This window comes from Crocuta crocuta, unplaced genomic scaffold (assembly GCF_008692635.1).
Source record: "Crocuta crocuta isolate KB4526 unplaced genomic scaffold, BGI_CrCroc_1.0 scaffold172, whole genome shotgun sequence".
NCBI lineage: Eukaryota > Metazoa > Chordata > Mammalia > Carnivora > Hyaenidae > Crocuta > Crocuta crocuta.
In genome coordinates this window covers 8270738-8285720 of record NW_027528872.1, presented here as the reverse complement: position 1 = coordinate 8285720, position 14983 = coordinate 8270738, and the positions used below count along the sequence as shown (strand labels likewise).

General features: G+C 54.1%; 1 protein-coding gene across 1 annotated transcript; it reads right to left on the bottom strand.

The window, feature by feature from the left end:
- Positions 1-495: 495 nt before the first annotated feature.
- On the bottom strand, positions 496-14732 carry ROBO4 (roundabout guidance receptor 4). Its single transcript, XM_077756616.1, is given in 18 exon segments — positions 496-1153; positions 1269-1472; positions 3166-3524; positions 3660-3918; positions 4375-4482; positions 7884-8147; positions 8264-8400; positions 10368-10410; positions 10517-10699; positions 10843-11011; positions 11726-11838; positions 12097-12325; positions 12433-12560; positions 12793-12913; positions 13110-13267; positions 13527-13856; positions 14215-14466; positions 14661-14732. Coding segments are annotated over 17 exon segments (2886 nt in total). The 5' UTR covers positions 14285-14466; positions 14661-14732; the 3' UTR covers positions 496-1142.
- Between the last annotated feature and the right edge of the window lie 251 nt (positions 14733-14983).

Below are 14983 nucleotides of genomic sequence, written 5' to 3'. Positions count from 1 at the left end.
AGGTGGCCCCGGTCACGTTCAGGAGCACCACGCCCTGCAGCTTGTGTGTCCTGCCCTGCCTTTCCCACCAAGTTAGAAACAAGACGTGGCGCCACCTGCCCGGCTTTCTGTGGCTCGGGCTTGGCGGTCTGCTCCATTTCTCTGTTCTGTTGTTTTGTCTGAAGGGGGCTCACCAGCCCACCATTACAGGTGGTTCTACCTTTTGTGGAATTTAGCTACTTTGTCTATTTTAAGAAAACGCCTGGTCTTAACCATCCAGGACTGGTCTCTGGGGAGGGGGCGCTGGGACTGCTGAGAGCAGGACCAGTTGCTAAGACCAGCAGCCCGAGGGAAAATCCGATGGACGCGTGTCGTTCTTCCCTCAATTACAGAACAGAAATAAGTGACATGCCCTGAGTGCCGATGAATGCTCAGTTCTGTTCTAACTCAGAATTCTTCCCGTACCTCCGGGTACCCTCCCCAGAAATGGTGCTCTGGAGGGTGATCTCACCGAACTCAAGTCATTTCAGTTTAATGGTATCAATTTGTCAAGCTCATAGAGTCCACAGTATCAAGAGGGTGTTTGGTCCCATATTTTCCCACCTCCCTTCCTTTTGCTCCCTCCCTAGGTCCATCCTGGACCCTCTGCCTTGGTACCAAGGTTGGGCTTCACTGGGTTTTCCTCCATCCTTCCTTCATGGGGTGTGGCTGGGGAGAGGCGAGCTTGCCTACATAGGAATGGTGGCTTCCCAAGAGGCATGGGCTCTGTAAAGCTCCTTCCCAACCAGCCTGTCCCACAAGTTGTCCTCCGGGAAGATCTCTGGCCCTCTCGCTTCCAGTGATCCGAGTGGGTGGGGAGATCAGGAAATAAGGCTGCTTCTCAGGCCTGGAGACCCAGTTGTGGGATGGAGCGAGCAGAGGAGAAAGCAAGGGGTGGGGGTAAGGCGGAGATGACTTTGCTCCCTGCAGGCTCCAGGTCTGCTTTGCTCTTACTTTGTTTTACTTTCATTTGTTCTCACAATCCCGGGAGGAGAACTGTCCTGGGGGCCAGGCAAGGTCATTCCCCAACTGCAGAGATCTGCGGAGAACTACAGGCCAAGACTGAAACTCCACAGCGGGGTGGTTTTGATTCTCTTCTTGGCCATCTCTTGTCTGGGAGCACTTCATGAGGAGGCTGCAGGGAAGTTGAAGGAGAGTGGAGTTACCTTCATCTCACCTCTCCAACCCCAGAGCTCCCCTCTAGGCTCCTCCCCAGAATCCCTCCAAGAGTTAGGCAGACAGGCACTTACTGCCGGCCTTGGGCTCAGGACTGCTGAGCTGACTTCTTCGAGAAGAGATCCGAGAGTCGGGGGGCCAGGGAGGCAGCCCCCTTCCCAGCCGCTGGCTGTGGTTCCCCATGTCCTCCAACCAGTCTGACCTCCACTCCCACAGGGGCAGGGAGAGGGTGGGGGTCAGGAAGAGGTCATCCCGCGGGGAGGGAGGTGAGGAGGCATCTGTCAGGGAGGGTAGATTTATTTGTGAAGGGCTGGCCTTCACTCTGAGGGACCAGTTTAGGGCAGAACGTTTAGAACCTGCATAAGGCATATATCCAACCCGGAAGATAAACTAGCCCCAACTCGGCCCATCAATTCTGAGGGCCATTGGAATGAGTCCATTGGTTTCTTAGGGGGAATGGCTTGAACTGTTTCCTCCTAGCCCAGCTCTGGCCTTTGGACTTTTTAAGTTTGTTTATTTATTTTGAGACACAGAGACAGAGTGAGTGGGGGGAGGGGCAGAGGGAGAGGGAGACAGAGAATCCCAAGCAGGCTCCACACTGTCCATGTGGGGCTCAAACCCAGGAAACCATGAGATCACGACCTGAGCCAAAACCAAGAGTCAGACGCTTAACCAACTGAGCCACCCAGGCACCCCCCCCTACCCCCAGCTCTGGCCCTCCATCCATACTCTCTCCCTTTGCCCTCCCTCTCCTTGGGCATCTTTCTTCTCCCTCTGTTATGGGCACTTCTACCCTGGATTATCTTTGCTTTCCCATTTACCACAAGCCTGGTTGTTTTTCTTGGGGGCAAAGGGTAGAGTTAGGGTTCATAAGATGGGGATAGGGGATCTGACAGAGAGTATGAGGAAAGGGCACGGGGGGCCCTGAGCTACCTTCTGTTGCCATGGAGATAGTGGTCCCACTCTGGTAGACATGTGAAGGAGTGAGCCCCGCTTCTCTTTACCCCAGCCACAGACAGGGCAAGAGGAGGGGCTTACAAGCACAGTGGGAGGTAAGAGAGAAAACAGAACTTCCCATAGTGAGAATCTGAAACAGTGGGTTGGAGAAAATAGTAAATAGAAGAGGTGGGGAGCAATCTTTCCTGGTGATGGGTGTCTGGGTAAGACCAGGGACCTGGAGGGAGGGTAATACAACTGGCTGCCTCTGGGCTTTAGACTTGAACATTTTGACCTTGTTCTTGTGTGCAACCTTGGGCAAGTTAAAAAAAAAACAAACCTGTGGGTGGCTCAGTGGGCTCAGGTCATGATTTCACAGTTCGTGGGTTCGAGCCCCGCATCGGGCTCTGTGCTGACAGCCAGCTCAGAGCCAGGAGCTTGTTTCAGATTCTGTGTCTCCCTCTCTCTTTGACCCTCCCCTGCTCACACACTCTCTCTCTCTCTCTCAGAAATAAATAAAACATTAAAAAAATAAAAAAAAAACCTGTTTGACTTATAGTTCCCTCATTTGGAAAAGAAAGATAAAGAATACTTTTCATAGAGTTGTTAATATTGAATGTATATAAAGCACTTATCATAGGGGCTGGGGCATAGTAATCATTCAATAAAATGAATTAGCTGTTTTAAGGATAACCACAAAGTCTATAATTGGGGGGAGCGTGGGTGGCTCAGTGGGTTTAGCATTCACCTCTTAATTCCAGCTCAAGTCACGGTCTCACAGTTGTGAGATCGAGCCCCATGTCAGCCTCTGTGCTGACAGCACTGAGCCTGCTTGCACTTCTTTCTCTCCCTCTACCCTCCCCCCCCAAGGGTGTTCTCTTTCTCTCAAAATAAAGAAACAAACTTATAAAAAACAAAGACAATGATTAGGAAGCCTTGCCTCCTGGTTGGGGAAAAGGAAGGAGGGGTTCTTATAGGAGATGAATCCCTTCCAAGGGGTGGGAGTGAGGAGTAAGGCAGGGTGGGCTCACATACCTGTGAAGACGCAGTCGGCCTCCCTGGGCTCCAGACCAAAGCCAAAGCTGTCCACAGCCATTGCCAGGGCCCGGGCAAAGTGGGCATCAGCAAGGAAGGAGCCATCAGAGGAGCTGACGAGGCTGGCTCTGGCGCTGGGGGCGTTGTCCTCGGAGGCTGAGCCCCAGCCATTGGCCAAAGAGCCCTCGCTGGGGGTGGGGGTGGGGCAGGGCCGAGGTGGGCACAGCAAGCCCCTCACTTCGGACCCTACCCCTCCTCCGGCCCTGCCCATGTCCGCCAGCTCTGAGGCTGTCGGGATGCTGATGTAGCCGTAGGTGACAGGGGGTGAAGGAGCCCTTGGCATAGGAGACACACTATTCCTAGAAAAGGCAAGATGGGAGACAGTGCTGTGGTTGAGGTGGGTCTGTGGCACAGCAGAAACACTCCAGTTGAGATAAGCGTTCTCCTGTTGTGTGTGTATCTGTAGTCCTTGGGTCATCCCTCAGGCAACTCACCTGGGGGTCTCCTCACCGTCACTGAGCTCCAGGCACAGGGCCACTTCCTCAGGAGTAAGTACACTGTCCTGATCCTCNAATCCCCCACCCCTGCTTCCTGACCCCATGCCCTCTTACTGGATCTGCTGACTCTGAGTGGAGGCTTCATGGTGAGAAGCCAGGGGTGCTGGGGGGAGAGGGCGAGAAACCAGCTCATTGGAGGAACGGAGGAGCTGCGGTCCCAGGGCCCTCCAGGCAACCAGAGCTTGGGGCACAGCTCCTGGGGAACAAAAGCCTAGGGGTGAGAATGGGAAAGCCCCCATCAGCCCCAGATCCCGCCCTGTCCTCCCAGCTTCCTGTTCCCACACCCCACCCACTCAGCCTCCTCAGGGGCAGGAGCAGCCATCTGTAGTGGCCCCTACACCCTGCCTCACCTCTCAGGGCCTCCTCTCACCTGGGCTTTGGGAAAGGTTCTTGGAGCCTCTACTTCCCAACTCCCAGGCCCAGAGCTCCATAGGGTGGCTGGCCCGCAGAGGCGGGGAGCTGTTGGCTTGGTGCAGCTCTGCAAAGGCAAGAGTCAGTGGGTGGGGGGCAAGCCAGGTGGGCCTCCCAGACCNCCGCCCTGTCCTCCCAGCTTCCTGTTCCCACACCCCACCCACTCAGCCTCCTCAGGGGCAGGAGCAGCCATCTGTAGTGGCCCCTACACCCTGCCTCACCTCTCAGGGCCTCCTCTCACCTGGGCTTTGGGAAAGGTTCTTGGAGCCTCTACTTCCCAACTCCCAGGCCCAGAGCTCCATAGGGTGGCTGGCCCGCAGAGGCGGGGAGCTGTTGGCTTGGTGCAGCTCTGCAAAGGCAAGAGTCAGTGGGTGGGGGGCCAGCCAGGTGGGCCTTTCAGACCCCAACCACAGGCTCTATATTCAGCCTTGTCATTCAGTTAGGCTTTAGGGTCCCTCAACCTAGACACAAGAGGGAAGAATCTCCCTGCATCCTCTGTCCCTCCACCTTCATCCCTGCAGCTATGGTAGGGAGGAAGGTGGCATTAGGCTTGGAGTCAAAAGACCTACCCTCACAGCCCAGCCCAGTTACATAGTTGCTATGTGACCTCAGGTAAAGCCACTAAATTTTCTGAGGTCCAGTTTCATTTGGGAACATCCAGTCAAACTATAGTTTTGCCAAATTTAATTTATTTATAAAAACAGATTGGAAAGTTCCTGGTGCCTAAAAGATACTTTGACAACTTTCTTTTCCTTATGTACACATCCTAATCTTCCTGATCTCTATACCCCCACATTGTTCCTCTTCTCATGAATTCTGGCTCTGTGAAGACAAATACCCCTTCTTTTCTTAAAGAGAAACTTAATATCCATTTCTCACATTACAAATATCTCACGTGGTTGTGGATAACCTTTCCCCGAGAAACCTGAGTGTTTCCCACTTGGGAAGAAGGGTTGAGCTGAGTAGATAAGACAACCCTACACCATGCTGGGTGTGACAGGAGTCAACTGAAGAAGAGAGAACTTCTAGAATAAGGAAGATGTGTTGGCCTCACCCAGGAGGCAGTGCCCTACCCGTAGATACTCAATGATATTTGTCAAATGAATAAGCAAATGGATGGATAATATCAGAGATGTGGATATAAACACAAGGTGAGAAGAATCACAAGATGGCGGCTACCATCAGGCCGCCACATGACCACTTAAGTGGGCTCTCAGTGAACTCTGACAGTAGGGAAGCTGAGGTAACTGAAGAAACAGACCCAGTTGGGGGCAGTAACCCTAGAGTATGCTTCTTGGTCAGGCCAAAACCCAAATGGATCTAAGTTTAAACCAGAAGAGAACTGGAAGGGTGGTAGAGGGAAGAGATTTCCTCAAGACCAGGAACCAAAAAAACCATCAAGTAAAGGAAAAAAAAGAAACAGTCTTCAGATTAGTACCACATGATCAGAAGCTCAGTTAGGAAAGGGGTTCCTTCCTTGGTAAACCGGAGACCAGGCAGGACCCTCAAGGCACAGCTGTCCTCAAAGATTTGGATGCCACCAAGGGCAGGTTCAGAGCAGGGACGAGATCAAGACTACAGCATTCACTGAGACTTTGGGGCCCCCGGGAACCCATATACAGTCGCCAGAACTTCTGAGCCTCTGGGATGAAAACCCACACAATGGCTAGACTTCCTCCACTAACATTTCCTTTTGTACCTAGGCTGCTTTGTTTTTTTAATTTCCTTTAGTTGTTGTATGACCTGGGGAGTTCTGGAGGCCAACTTCAGGTGCTCCAACTTGGCTCTCAATGGCTTTGTCTCGTCTAGTGCCTGGCTTCCTGAGTAAGCTCAGAAATGGGGACACATGATGGTTGGTTGGTTTGTGTGGAAAAGGAAGAGGAAAGGCTAGTCCTAGAAAAGGCCACATTGGTCCCAACCCATTCATTTCCTCTAAAGGATTCTCATAACAAAAATCTCCTTCCACACTGCTTGAGATTATTTGGATTTCGCTGTTATTTGAGCAAACTACACAATAAAAATGTTATGACAGTGATGTCAAATCTCACTGGGCACACCTGAATAGCAATAAATATTTGTATTAATGAATGAATGGATGAATTAGGATATTCAATGGACACATCTGGCAGAGTGGAACTGAGACCCTTATATAATGGATGAAACATGGGAGAGTACAGTTGTGGGCATGGAGGTGGTGGAGAAACAAAAACCCACCTAAGGGCAAATAATAAGAAAAAAGAATAAACAGGCCAAGGGGAGTAGGGGACCTGAGAGAGCTTGCCAGAAGACAAAGGATCCTCAGTCTTTAGGACTCACAGCAGTGGACCCAACTCCATGGCCCTGACCAGACCATAGTGCTTCTTGCTGCCTCTGAGGTCCCAGGAGCCAGAGGTGGGCTATTAAGTGTCCACCAGCCCAGGGGCATCACTATGGTCAACCAGCAGGGCTGGGGTGAAAAGACACAGGGTGGAATGAGGACCTAAGTCTCATCTTGAAATTGGAACCTTTCTTAAGAGTTCGTTGTAGAAAACTATTCACTTTTCCCCGGCAGTTTTAACATTTGAAGATGAGCTCTATGTTAAGTCCAAGTCAGTGTCATTCTCCATGGGAAGGCTGGGTTGTAAATGAGCCTGTTTCAACCCCTTTTTAGCTGCTATTTCATTCCCACCGAGGATTCTTAATGCAATAGCTCTGCGGGGAAGCTGGAAAGAATGCCAGCTTTGCTAATATTTAGAGTCATAAAGTTCTGGATATTGGACAAGTTCTTAATTACTCTGTATCCATCTTTGTCTCTGTGAAATTTGGATTATATCCACTTTAAAAAAAAAGAATTGGCTGCAGGACATTTCTAAGTCTTACTAAGCAGCACAGAAGGCTTGTGAAGACAGCAGGTGGAGCGCAGGCCCGTGTTCAGAAACAAGAGAAAGTAGTCAGTGATAGAATAGAATCTTCTAAGAGAACTCCCAGAGGGTGGCCTTAGGAAGCAGACCAGCCTGGCTTCAAATCTCAGCTCGGCAGCTTACTGACTTGTGGGATTTTGAACAAGGGACTCATTTCTGATCCTCTTTCCTCATCTGCAAATTTAGAGGAAGAATATCTAGCCAGTAGGTTGGGGGGATTCAACGAAACAACAAATAAAGCACCTAATGCAGAGCAGTTCCTAAAGAAACAGAGACTGTAATTATTTCCCTCTGCAAAGGCAAAGCGAGTAGCTGGAAGTCCGGAGAGGAATCCGGGCAGAAAGGAATTACTCTTCTTCTCCGGGAAGTGAGTGGGGGAGTCAGTGTCTGGAGAGGCAGGTGCACAGTGCACGAGGTGATGAGGCTTCGAGCTAGCACTGGTCACACGCCGCCAGGTTTAGAGTTAATTACGTGCCGATCAGGCACTGTCATCGGACTCTGAGCCCTTGGATGGCAAGAGCTGTCTCTTGTGTCCCCACGTCTGGCCTACAGTGGTGCTTATGAAATGTTTGCCAAATTCAACTGAATGCAGAAAGAGGGCCCACTACTGACATGGGCCAAGTGGAAGCAGAGAACAATGTAAAGAAAAATGGAGGCCAGCACCCCCCGGGCTTAGTGCTTTGGTGATAGCGGAGAAATCCCGTGTCCAGCAGAGCAGGGAACTGGGGCACCGTGGGTAGGGTAGAGTGCACGTCTGGCTTCCAGGTCCCCCGGCCACGGTCCCACCGCATTCCCACTCCTGATCCTCCTGCCGCCTGCTTCAGACTGTCTCTATGTTCCCCATCTTTACCTTGCTTCTTCTTGGCCTTCCACGCCTCCACAGGGGCCAGAGGCAAGCGTGGAGAAGAGAGTCCCCTGCGGCTGCAGAGGCTGTCTGGACTGGGCCAGGGGCTGGAGAGCCGGGCCAGCTGGGGTGGGAGGCGCCTGACAGCTGGGGTCCGGGGGCTTGGCCGGGCTGGGGGGCTGGAAGGCAGCTCAGCGATGAGGGAGCCATAAAAAGTGCTGGTGTCAGGAAGCAGGGGCACACCAGGGCTTCGGGGATCCCAGGAGATCACTGTGGTAAAAACGACAGGAAGAATTACGGTGAGTGCCTCCCACCCCACGACGCCCATCTCCAGCCCTGGGATCCCTGCCCCACTGCAGGGCCCTGGCCCCACTGGGCATGCTCACAGGAGCGACGGCAGTCTTGCGGGTCCCGGGGGTCCACTCCCAGCCTGCTGCTGAGGCTGCTGCTGCTGCTCAGGTCCCGAGAGCCAGAGGTGGAGCGCCAGGTGTCTGCCAGCCAAGGGGAGTCACTGTGATCCATCCTGGGTCAATGGAAGGGGGGGCGGGGCAGGAGAAATGGGGCCAGGTGAGAACATCATGGGCCAAGACCTCCAGCCCAGAGGGTAGCAGAAGGGGTTGAGTAGACGGTGGTAGCAGCTTTATTCTCGCTGCTTTCTAGCTCTTTACAGACTCCTTAAGATCTCTGACCTGGCATCCCCAAACTCAGCTGTCCTTTCTTTTCCTAGGACCGGGGGAAGCCCAAGGGGCCCAAAATGAGGAGGCATTAAAGAGAGACAGCTATGTGTTGAGACGAAGAGAACACAGATCCGGGACAGACAAACTCGGTGTGAAAATCCCCATCTTCTACAGCCTATGTGTGCAACCCTGGGCAAAGAAGTCTATTAGCCTCTCTAAGCCCTGGTTCTTTATCTGTAAAAGGGCAACAAAAAAGGCTTCCATATAAGGCTGATGTTGTGAGTTGAAATGAGGAAATGTGAGATCACTCAGCTGGCAGAGTAAGAGTTTGCTACATGGAATTTGCCTTCTCTACCTCTAGTTTGGTTCCCTTTGAACCGGGCGTCCTGCTGGCTGCCCGAGTGATCTTTCAAGAGCAGAGATCACACCAAAGCACTCCTCTGCCTAGAACCTCCAGGGGCTCCCCATTTACCAAGATAGAGCCCAGCTGCCTAGCACGGTGAACAGGACCTTTGCTGGTCTGGCCTTCAGCTCCCTCACCTTATCCTTTACTCTGATGCATCTTGTACCCTATGTGCTAGTCAGACCAAACAGCTGATCTTTCCCTCGGAACATAGCGGGCTAGTTCTTCCTGCTGCTGCTTTTGACTTCCCCCTTCTTACCATCAGGGTAAATGCGGAATTTTTCCCCACCCCACCTCTTCCACGTATCTCTTACATGTTTCTGCACGTCTAGCTCTCCATTGTATTCATATGCTAGCATGGTTGTCTGGTGGATGGAGCCTGTGCTAAAGAAATGGATGAACAGAGTAATCAGAATGGAATCTCCTTCAAAGACAAGGGATAAGGTCCCAGGGGAGCCAGAGAAGGTTCAGGGACAGAACAAAGGCCGAGAGGTAGCTGGAAGACAAAGGTCATTGAGCACAGAATGATACAGGAATATAGGGCCTCAGCCCACTTGGGACCTTGGTCTGGGCTGAGAAACTGACAGCAAAATGGCAACCCAAGGGCTGGATGTGGTTGGCACATTGTAGGTACTTGATAAACTTCTGTTGAAAGATGCAGACTTGGAACGTGAAGCCAATCACGTTGAGAGGAAATCCAATGAGATAAAGAGCAGGAGAAGGTGGGCAGAGAGATGAAATGGTTATTTAGTGTAAGACTCAGCCAGTAGGACCAAAAGGGATCTTTTCTTTCTTAGCATCTTGTCTCATAACCGCAGACTTGCTTTGGCAGCCAAAGACACTTGAAGCAGGTGTGCCTGCAAGCGGACCCTGCTATGGAGGAGGAGTGAGAATTGAGAACGTAGGGGCAGAGTGCCCTCTGCTGGAACTGGGGGTATTACTGTGAGGGAGATCACTCTACGTGATTTTCTGAAGGCAAAGGCACTACTTACTGCTAGGTGGACATTGGGTGTACAGAGAAAACTAGAAATTAGTCTGGTCCTCCCGTGCTAGTTATTCCCCACCTAGCAGAATGAGACAGCAGGAGAGTGTAGTAAGGATTAGTGAGAGGTGGGTGACAAGAGCCCTGGATCAGGAATTCAGAAGGCCAGCTACTTAGCAGTGTTGGCTTGGGCAAAGTCACTTAAGTCATGAGTCTCCATTTACTCAACTGTCAAGTGGTGTGATCGGAGCATTAAGGAAAGAAATTAATTCTCACTTGGAGCTCAGGAGAGGTTTGGGTAGTAGGATCCCAAACTGCCTGGCGATAGAGGAGATAAGTATTCCATCCAATTCTCTGTCCTGGCTCCACTGTCCCTTGGCCCCTCTACCTGCCCCCTCCTCTCAAACCCCTCCCCTTTCATCTCTCACCTGTGTTTTAGGATGGCGTCTTCACTGGTATATCTGTACAGACCTGGGAGAGAGCAAAAGGAAGGCTAAATCCAGAGTGTCTAACACCTGGCCAGAGATCTAACCCCCTGTATGGTTCTCCCTGGACCCCAGGGAGTGCATCCTCTCACCTGGGCCCAGGTGCACCCCAGCTCTGCGACGGCGGTGGACACACACGGCGGTGCCCAGCAGCAGCAGCCAGAGCACAACCCCGCCACTAGCAATCACTTCTGGCCGCCTTAGGGCGGCCCTCAGCTGCTCCAGTGTCCAGGGACCATCACTGAGTTCTTGGGTGGCTCGCTCCATGGTCCGCTCTATGTGAGAATTTGAGGTCAGTGGGAGGGGCCGGTGGGGCTATGAGGGTCATGCAGACAATAAGATGGAAGGGTGAGGCAGGAAGAGGGAGAGAGGAAGGTGGGGATGGGGGTTCCGGGGAATGGGTGGGCACTGCCCTCACCTAAGAGGAGGCAGACAGGGTTACTGGGGGGCCCAGCCCCAGCACCAGTGACTGCAGCCACCTGTATGCAGTAGGAACCTGGCATTCGGGTGGCCATCTCCAGCTGGGTCTGCTCAGCCGCCACAGTCCAGTTGGCTGGGGGCAATGAAGTGTTGCCCAGGGTCCAGACCTGAGGCACAAGCGGAAGTGAGCACTCACCACCTGTCCCCCTGCACCTTCCCGGAGGCTGAAACCTCCATCTCTGGGCATGTGATCATCCTGCCCTGCTGTTCCCCGGGGGAACACTCCCTTACCCGATGTAGCCACACCTCCTATTCCCTTCTCCCTAGAATGAGACAGCCTTCTCTCTAGGCTGACAGAACACCGGTGGGGGAAGCGATCTGCTAAAATAGATGCTAGACCACGGCTCTCAAACTTGACTATGCTTTGGGGTCACTGGGAGGATTTGTTACCAACCCAGGTTGCTAGGCCCATCCCTGAGTTTCTGATTCATGAAGCCTGGGAGGGACCCAAGGCTTTGCATTTCTAACAAGTTGTTGGGTGATGCTGGTGTTGCTGGTCCAAGAGCCACATTCCGATAACACTGCCTTAGAAGTTGACAGTCAGACGTGGCCTGGCTTGATTCCTGTTCTGTTTCCTGTACCTGTGGCCTTGGCCTCACTCTCCATTTCCATACATTAGGGCCGATAACCCAGGACGGACTAGGAGGTGAAATGAAATCACATAGGAAAGGGCCTGGCAGCGTCTGGCAGACACTTGCTCAGCAACGGCACATGTTCCTGGCTTCTCTGCACAGGTGCTGTTTCCCAGTGCCCGGAGCAAGGGTACTCAGGATGCCAGGCGAGGGGATGTCCTGGCACCACTAGGAAGGTGTGGAGGGTACCTGGTAGCCACGGATGATGCCATTGTGGTTCTCAGCAGGTGGTGGGACCCAGCTTACAAGAACGCTGCCATTGCCAGGTTTTAAGGTCACCTCCCGGGGAGGGGCATTGGGCACTGGAGGGGAGGAAGAGAGGCTGTAAGGGATGCTGAAGGAGGGGACTCTAGGAACAAGATGTAGGACGGGGACACGGTCAGAGGCCACACTGGCAAGAACAGGAGATTCTTGCAGCTCTGCTCGCCTGGCCATGGCAGAGGGAAGTCCAGGAGTAAGGCCCACCGTCCCTCCAGGCTGGAGTGGGACAGTCCAGGGGCCCACAGACAAGAAGGTGTCAGAGAGTACACTGTTGAATCCTGAGGACATCTGTCTCTGACCTTGTTCAGGCAGCCTCAGGAGCAGCACGTTGCTGTCAGGACCTTGAGCCCGGCCGGAGGATGGTCTCACCTTGAACTCGTAGTCTTTGCCCCAGAGGAGGCCCCCCAGCTCTGCACTCTGCCAGCCAGTGAGCAGGGCCTCTGCCCATGGAGCTCCCGGGCCTCCTGGGGCCGTCTGGACCCTGAACAGTGCTGTGTAGGACTGAGCAGGTGCCGCAGGGCCACTCACCTGGGAAAGAGTGCAGAGGACAGATAGGAGGGCGGGAGTCAAGGAGCTGGCAGCCGGCTCTTTCTTGAGCCTTGGACTGGAATCCACCCCTAGGTCCTGGGCCTCACCTTCCAGCTGAGCCACACAGCAGGCCCGGGTTTGGTGCTCTTTGAGGGGTCTGGGTTCAGCAGGGTCACATTTTCCAGCTGAATGTGCACAGCCAGCAACTCCAGAGGCTCCTTGTAGTTCTGGGGCTCTGTGGAGAGCACAGGGCTGGGCTGGGGCCTACAGGCCAGACTGATGGGATTGAGGGGTGAGACATCCCCCAGACTTGGAGAAATCACAACTCCCCGATGTCCACTCTAGGATGAGGGAATATGCCTCTAAATAGGGTCCGTGTCACTCTGACCCTGATCCCAGGTTGACCCCCACATACCTGACCCCAGCCAGAACTAGGCTGAAACTTCAGCCGACCAGCCTCGACTTACCCTGGACAGACACCCTGGCTGCCCGGCTCTCCCGCCGTCCTGCGCTGTTGGTGGCCACACACATATAGGTGCCGGCGTCGCTCTTCTCTGCTCTTGCTATCTGCAGGGAGCCCCTGGAGACCTGTCAGGGCCAGGTGCTTTGTGAGGTCTCCCATGTAGGGAGGGGCTCAGACTGGGGAGGGAAGCTTAAGGCCTCATGGCCTCCCCTTCCTCAAATTCCACAGAGGACACCGGGCTGTGACTCCCTCGGGGTGTGCCCAGTTATGCTCAGGACCAGAGAAAGTATGGGGTGGGGGAGGGGGTGGAGCTCTGCTCACCTTGCGCTGCCCTGGCTGTAGGGCCAGCGGTTTTCCATCCTTCCACCACGAGACTGTGGGCTCTGGGTGGCCCCAGGGTGGCCCACACTCCAGAATCACCTGCTTGCCCACAGTGGCCACTGTATCCTGAGGCTGGGTCTGGAAATCCTCACGAAGGACTGCGGGGATGACAGAGGGTCAGCAGGGAGGAGCGTCCAGTGCTCCCCTCCACAGAGGTCCTGCCTTGGCGTCTCCTACCACACATGCCCCATTCTGGTTTATCCACCGTTTCGCTGCCTTGTGTTCACTCTTCAGAGCCCCAGCCTGATCAGTTCACCCAGCCCAGGCCTTCCCTCATAGAGACCGGCCTGTACGTCCTCACCACAGGCATCTGGCCCCGGGTGTGCCCAGCCCTGGGCCTCCCCTCCCAGGCCTTACCAGCCACAGATAGCCGAGCGCCTCGGCTGACCGCTGTGCCCAGCCGGTTGCTGGCCTCACATGCGTAGACACCCAGGTCTGTGGACGGGGCCTGGTTGTCATGGGCACGTCCCTGGGCAGGGGGTCGCAGCAGCAGCAGCGTTCCGTCTGGTAGGAGGTGGTGTATGTCTGGGGGCACCATGCTCAGGGGCTGCCCGTTCAGCAGCCAGCGGATGGTGGGAGGCGGCTGGCCCGAGGCTCGGCAGCTCATCTTGGCTGGGCCAGGGCCCTGGAGCAGCTGGTCCTGGGGATGGACTAGGATCTGGGGAGGGGAGTCCTGAGCCATACCTCCTGGAAGGGAAAGGGGGGCGGAGCCCAGTCTGACTACCAACAGGGCCCCCAAATCCCTGAACATCTCTTCTTCCCTCTCTTGCCTGAAGATAACATCTACTAGTAACCTAGCTGGGAGGGGAGAGAGCTGGCATGCAGGGCATCCAAGCAAGAGTCTGCAGGGCGCTCAATCTATATCTCTGTCTCTGTCTCACACATACCTCATCATCATCATCATCATCATCATCATCACCATCACCACCACATCTGGTACCCCCACTAAAAAAGGGAAGCAAGGGAGCAAAGGGGGCCTCTTCTCTCCCTGTCCAGGCCTTGGATCAAGGAAGCAGAGGCTAGGAGAGGGGAGGGCCACACTCACCCGTGACAAGCAGAAGCAGGAGAGGCAGGGGCCACGGGGCCCCAAGAAGGCCTGCTCCTCCAGCGCCCATGGCTGCTCTCAGGCCTCTATCCTTGTCCCAAGCACTTTGTCCTGCAGCTCTGAGCTCACAGCGGAGGGAAGGAGGGGCGGGGTGGGGTGGCGGTGGTTGTTTGTGACCGAGACTCTGCCCCAGGAGGGAAGCAGCTTTGAGGAAACCCCTGCTTCCTGCCTGGCCCACGGTGCCTTGGAGAACTGGGAGGAGACAAACAGAGAGAAACTGCCCTTGACCCCTTTAGCCATCACCCCTGACTCCAGCCCCAGCCCTGAAGTTAACCTTGTGATCTAGTCTGGGATCTCCTAAAGGCTCCTCACACTGACGTAATTCCAAGCACAACCTTCATCCTTTAACTTTCAGCCTCCATCTAAACCTTCCTGGCAGTTCTTACCCCTCTGCTCCAGGTGGCTCCCTGCTAGAGTGGAATGGAGGCCCCGAGGTGTAGGCCCAGGGCACGGCACTAAGAAGCTGAGTGGAGAGAAAAGTGGGCTGAGGCAGCTAAGGGGAGGGAAGCAGGAGCATATGGTCATCCCACAGCCTGTTTCCTCAGACAGGCGGGTGGGTAGGGCAGAAGACGGGAAGACTTCAGAGGCGTGGGACAATCTGGGAGACGCTCACAGTTCCTGTTCAGCTCACAGACAAAGGAAATAAGCTCTCTGAGACCTTGAGCGAGTCACTTCATCCTTGCAAGCTCGTTTCCTTGCCTGTAAAGTC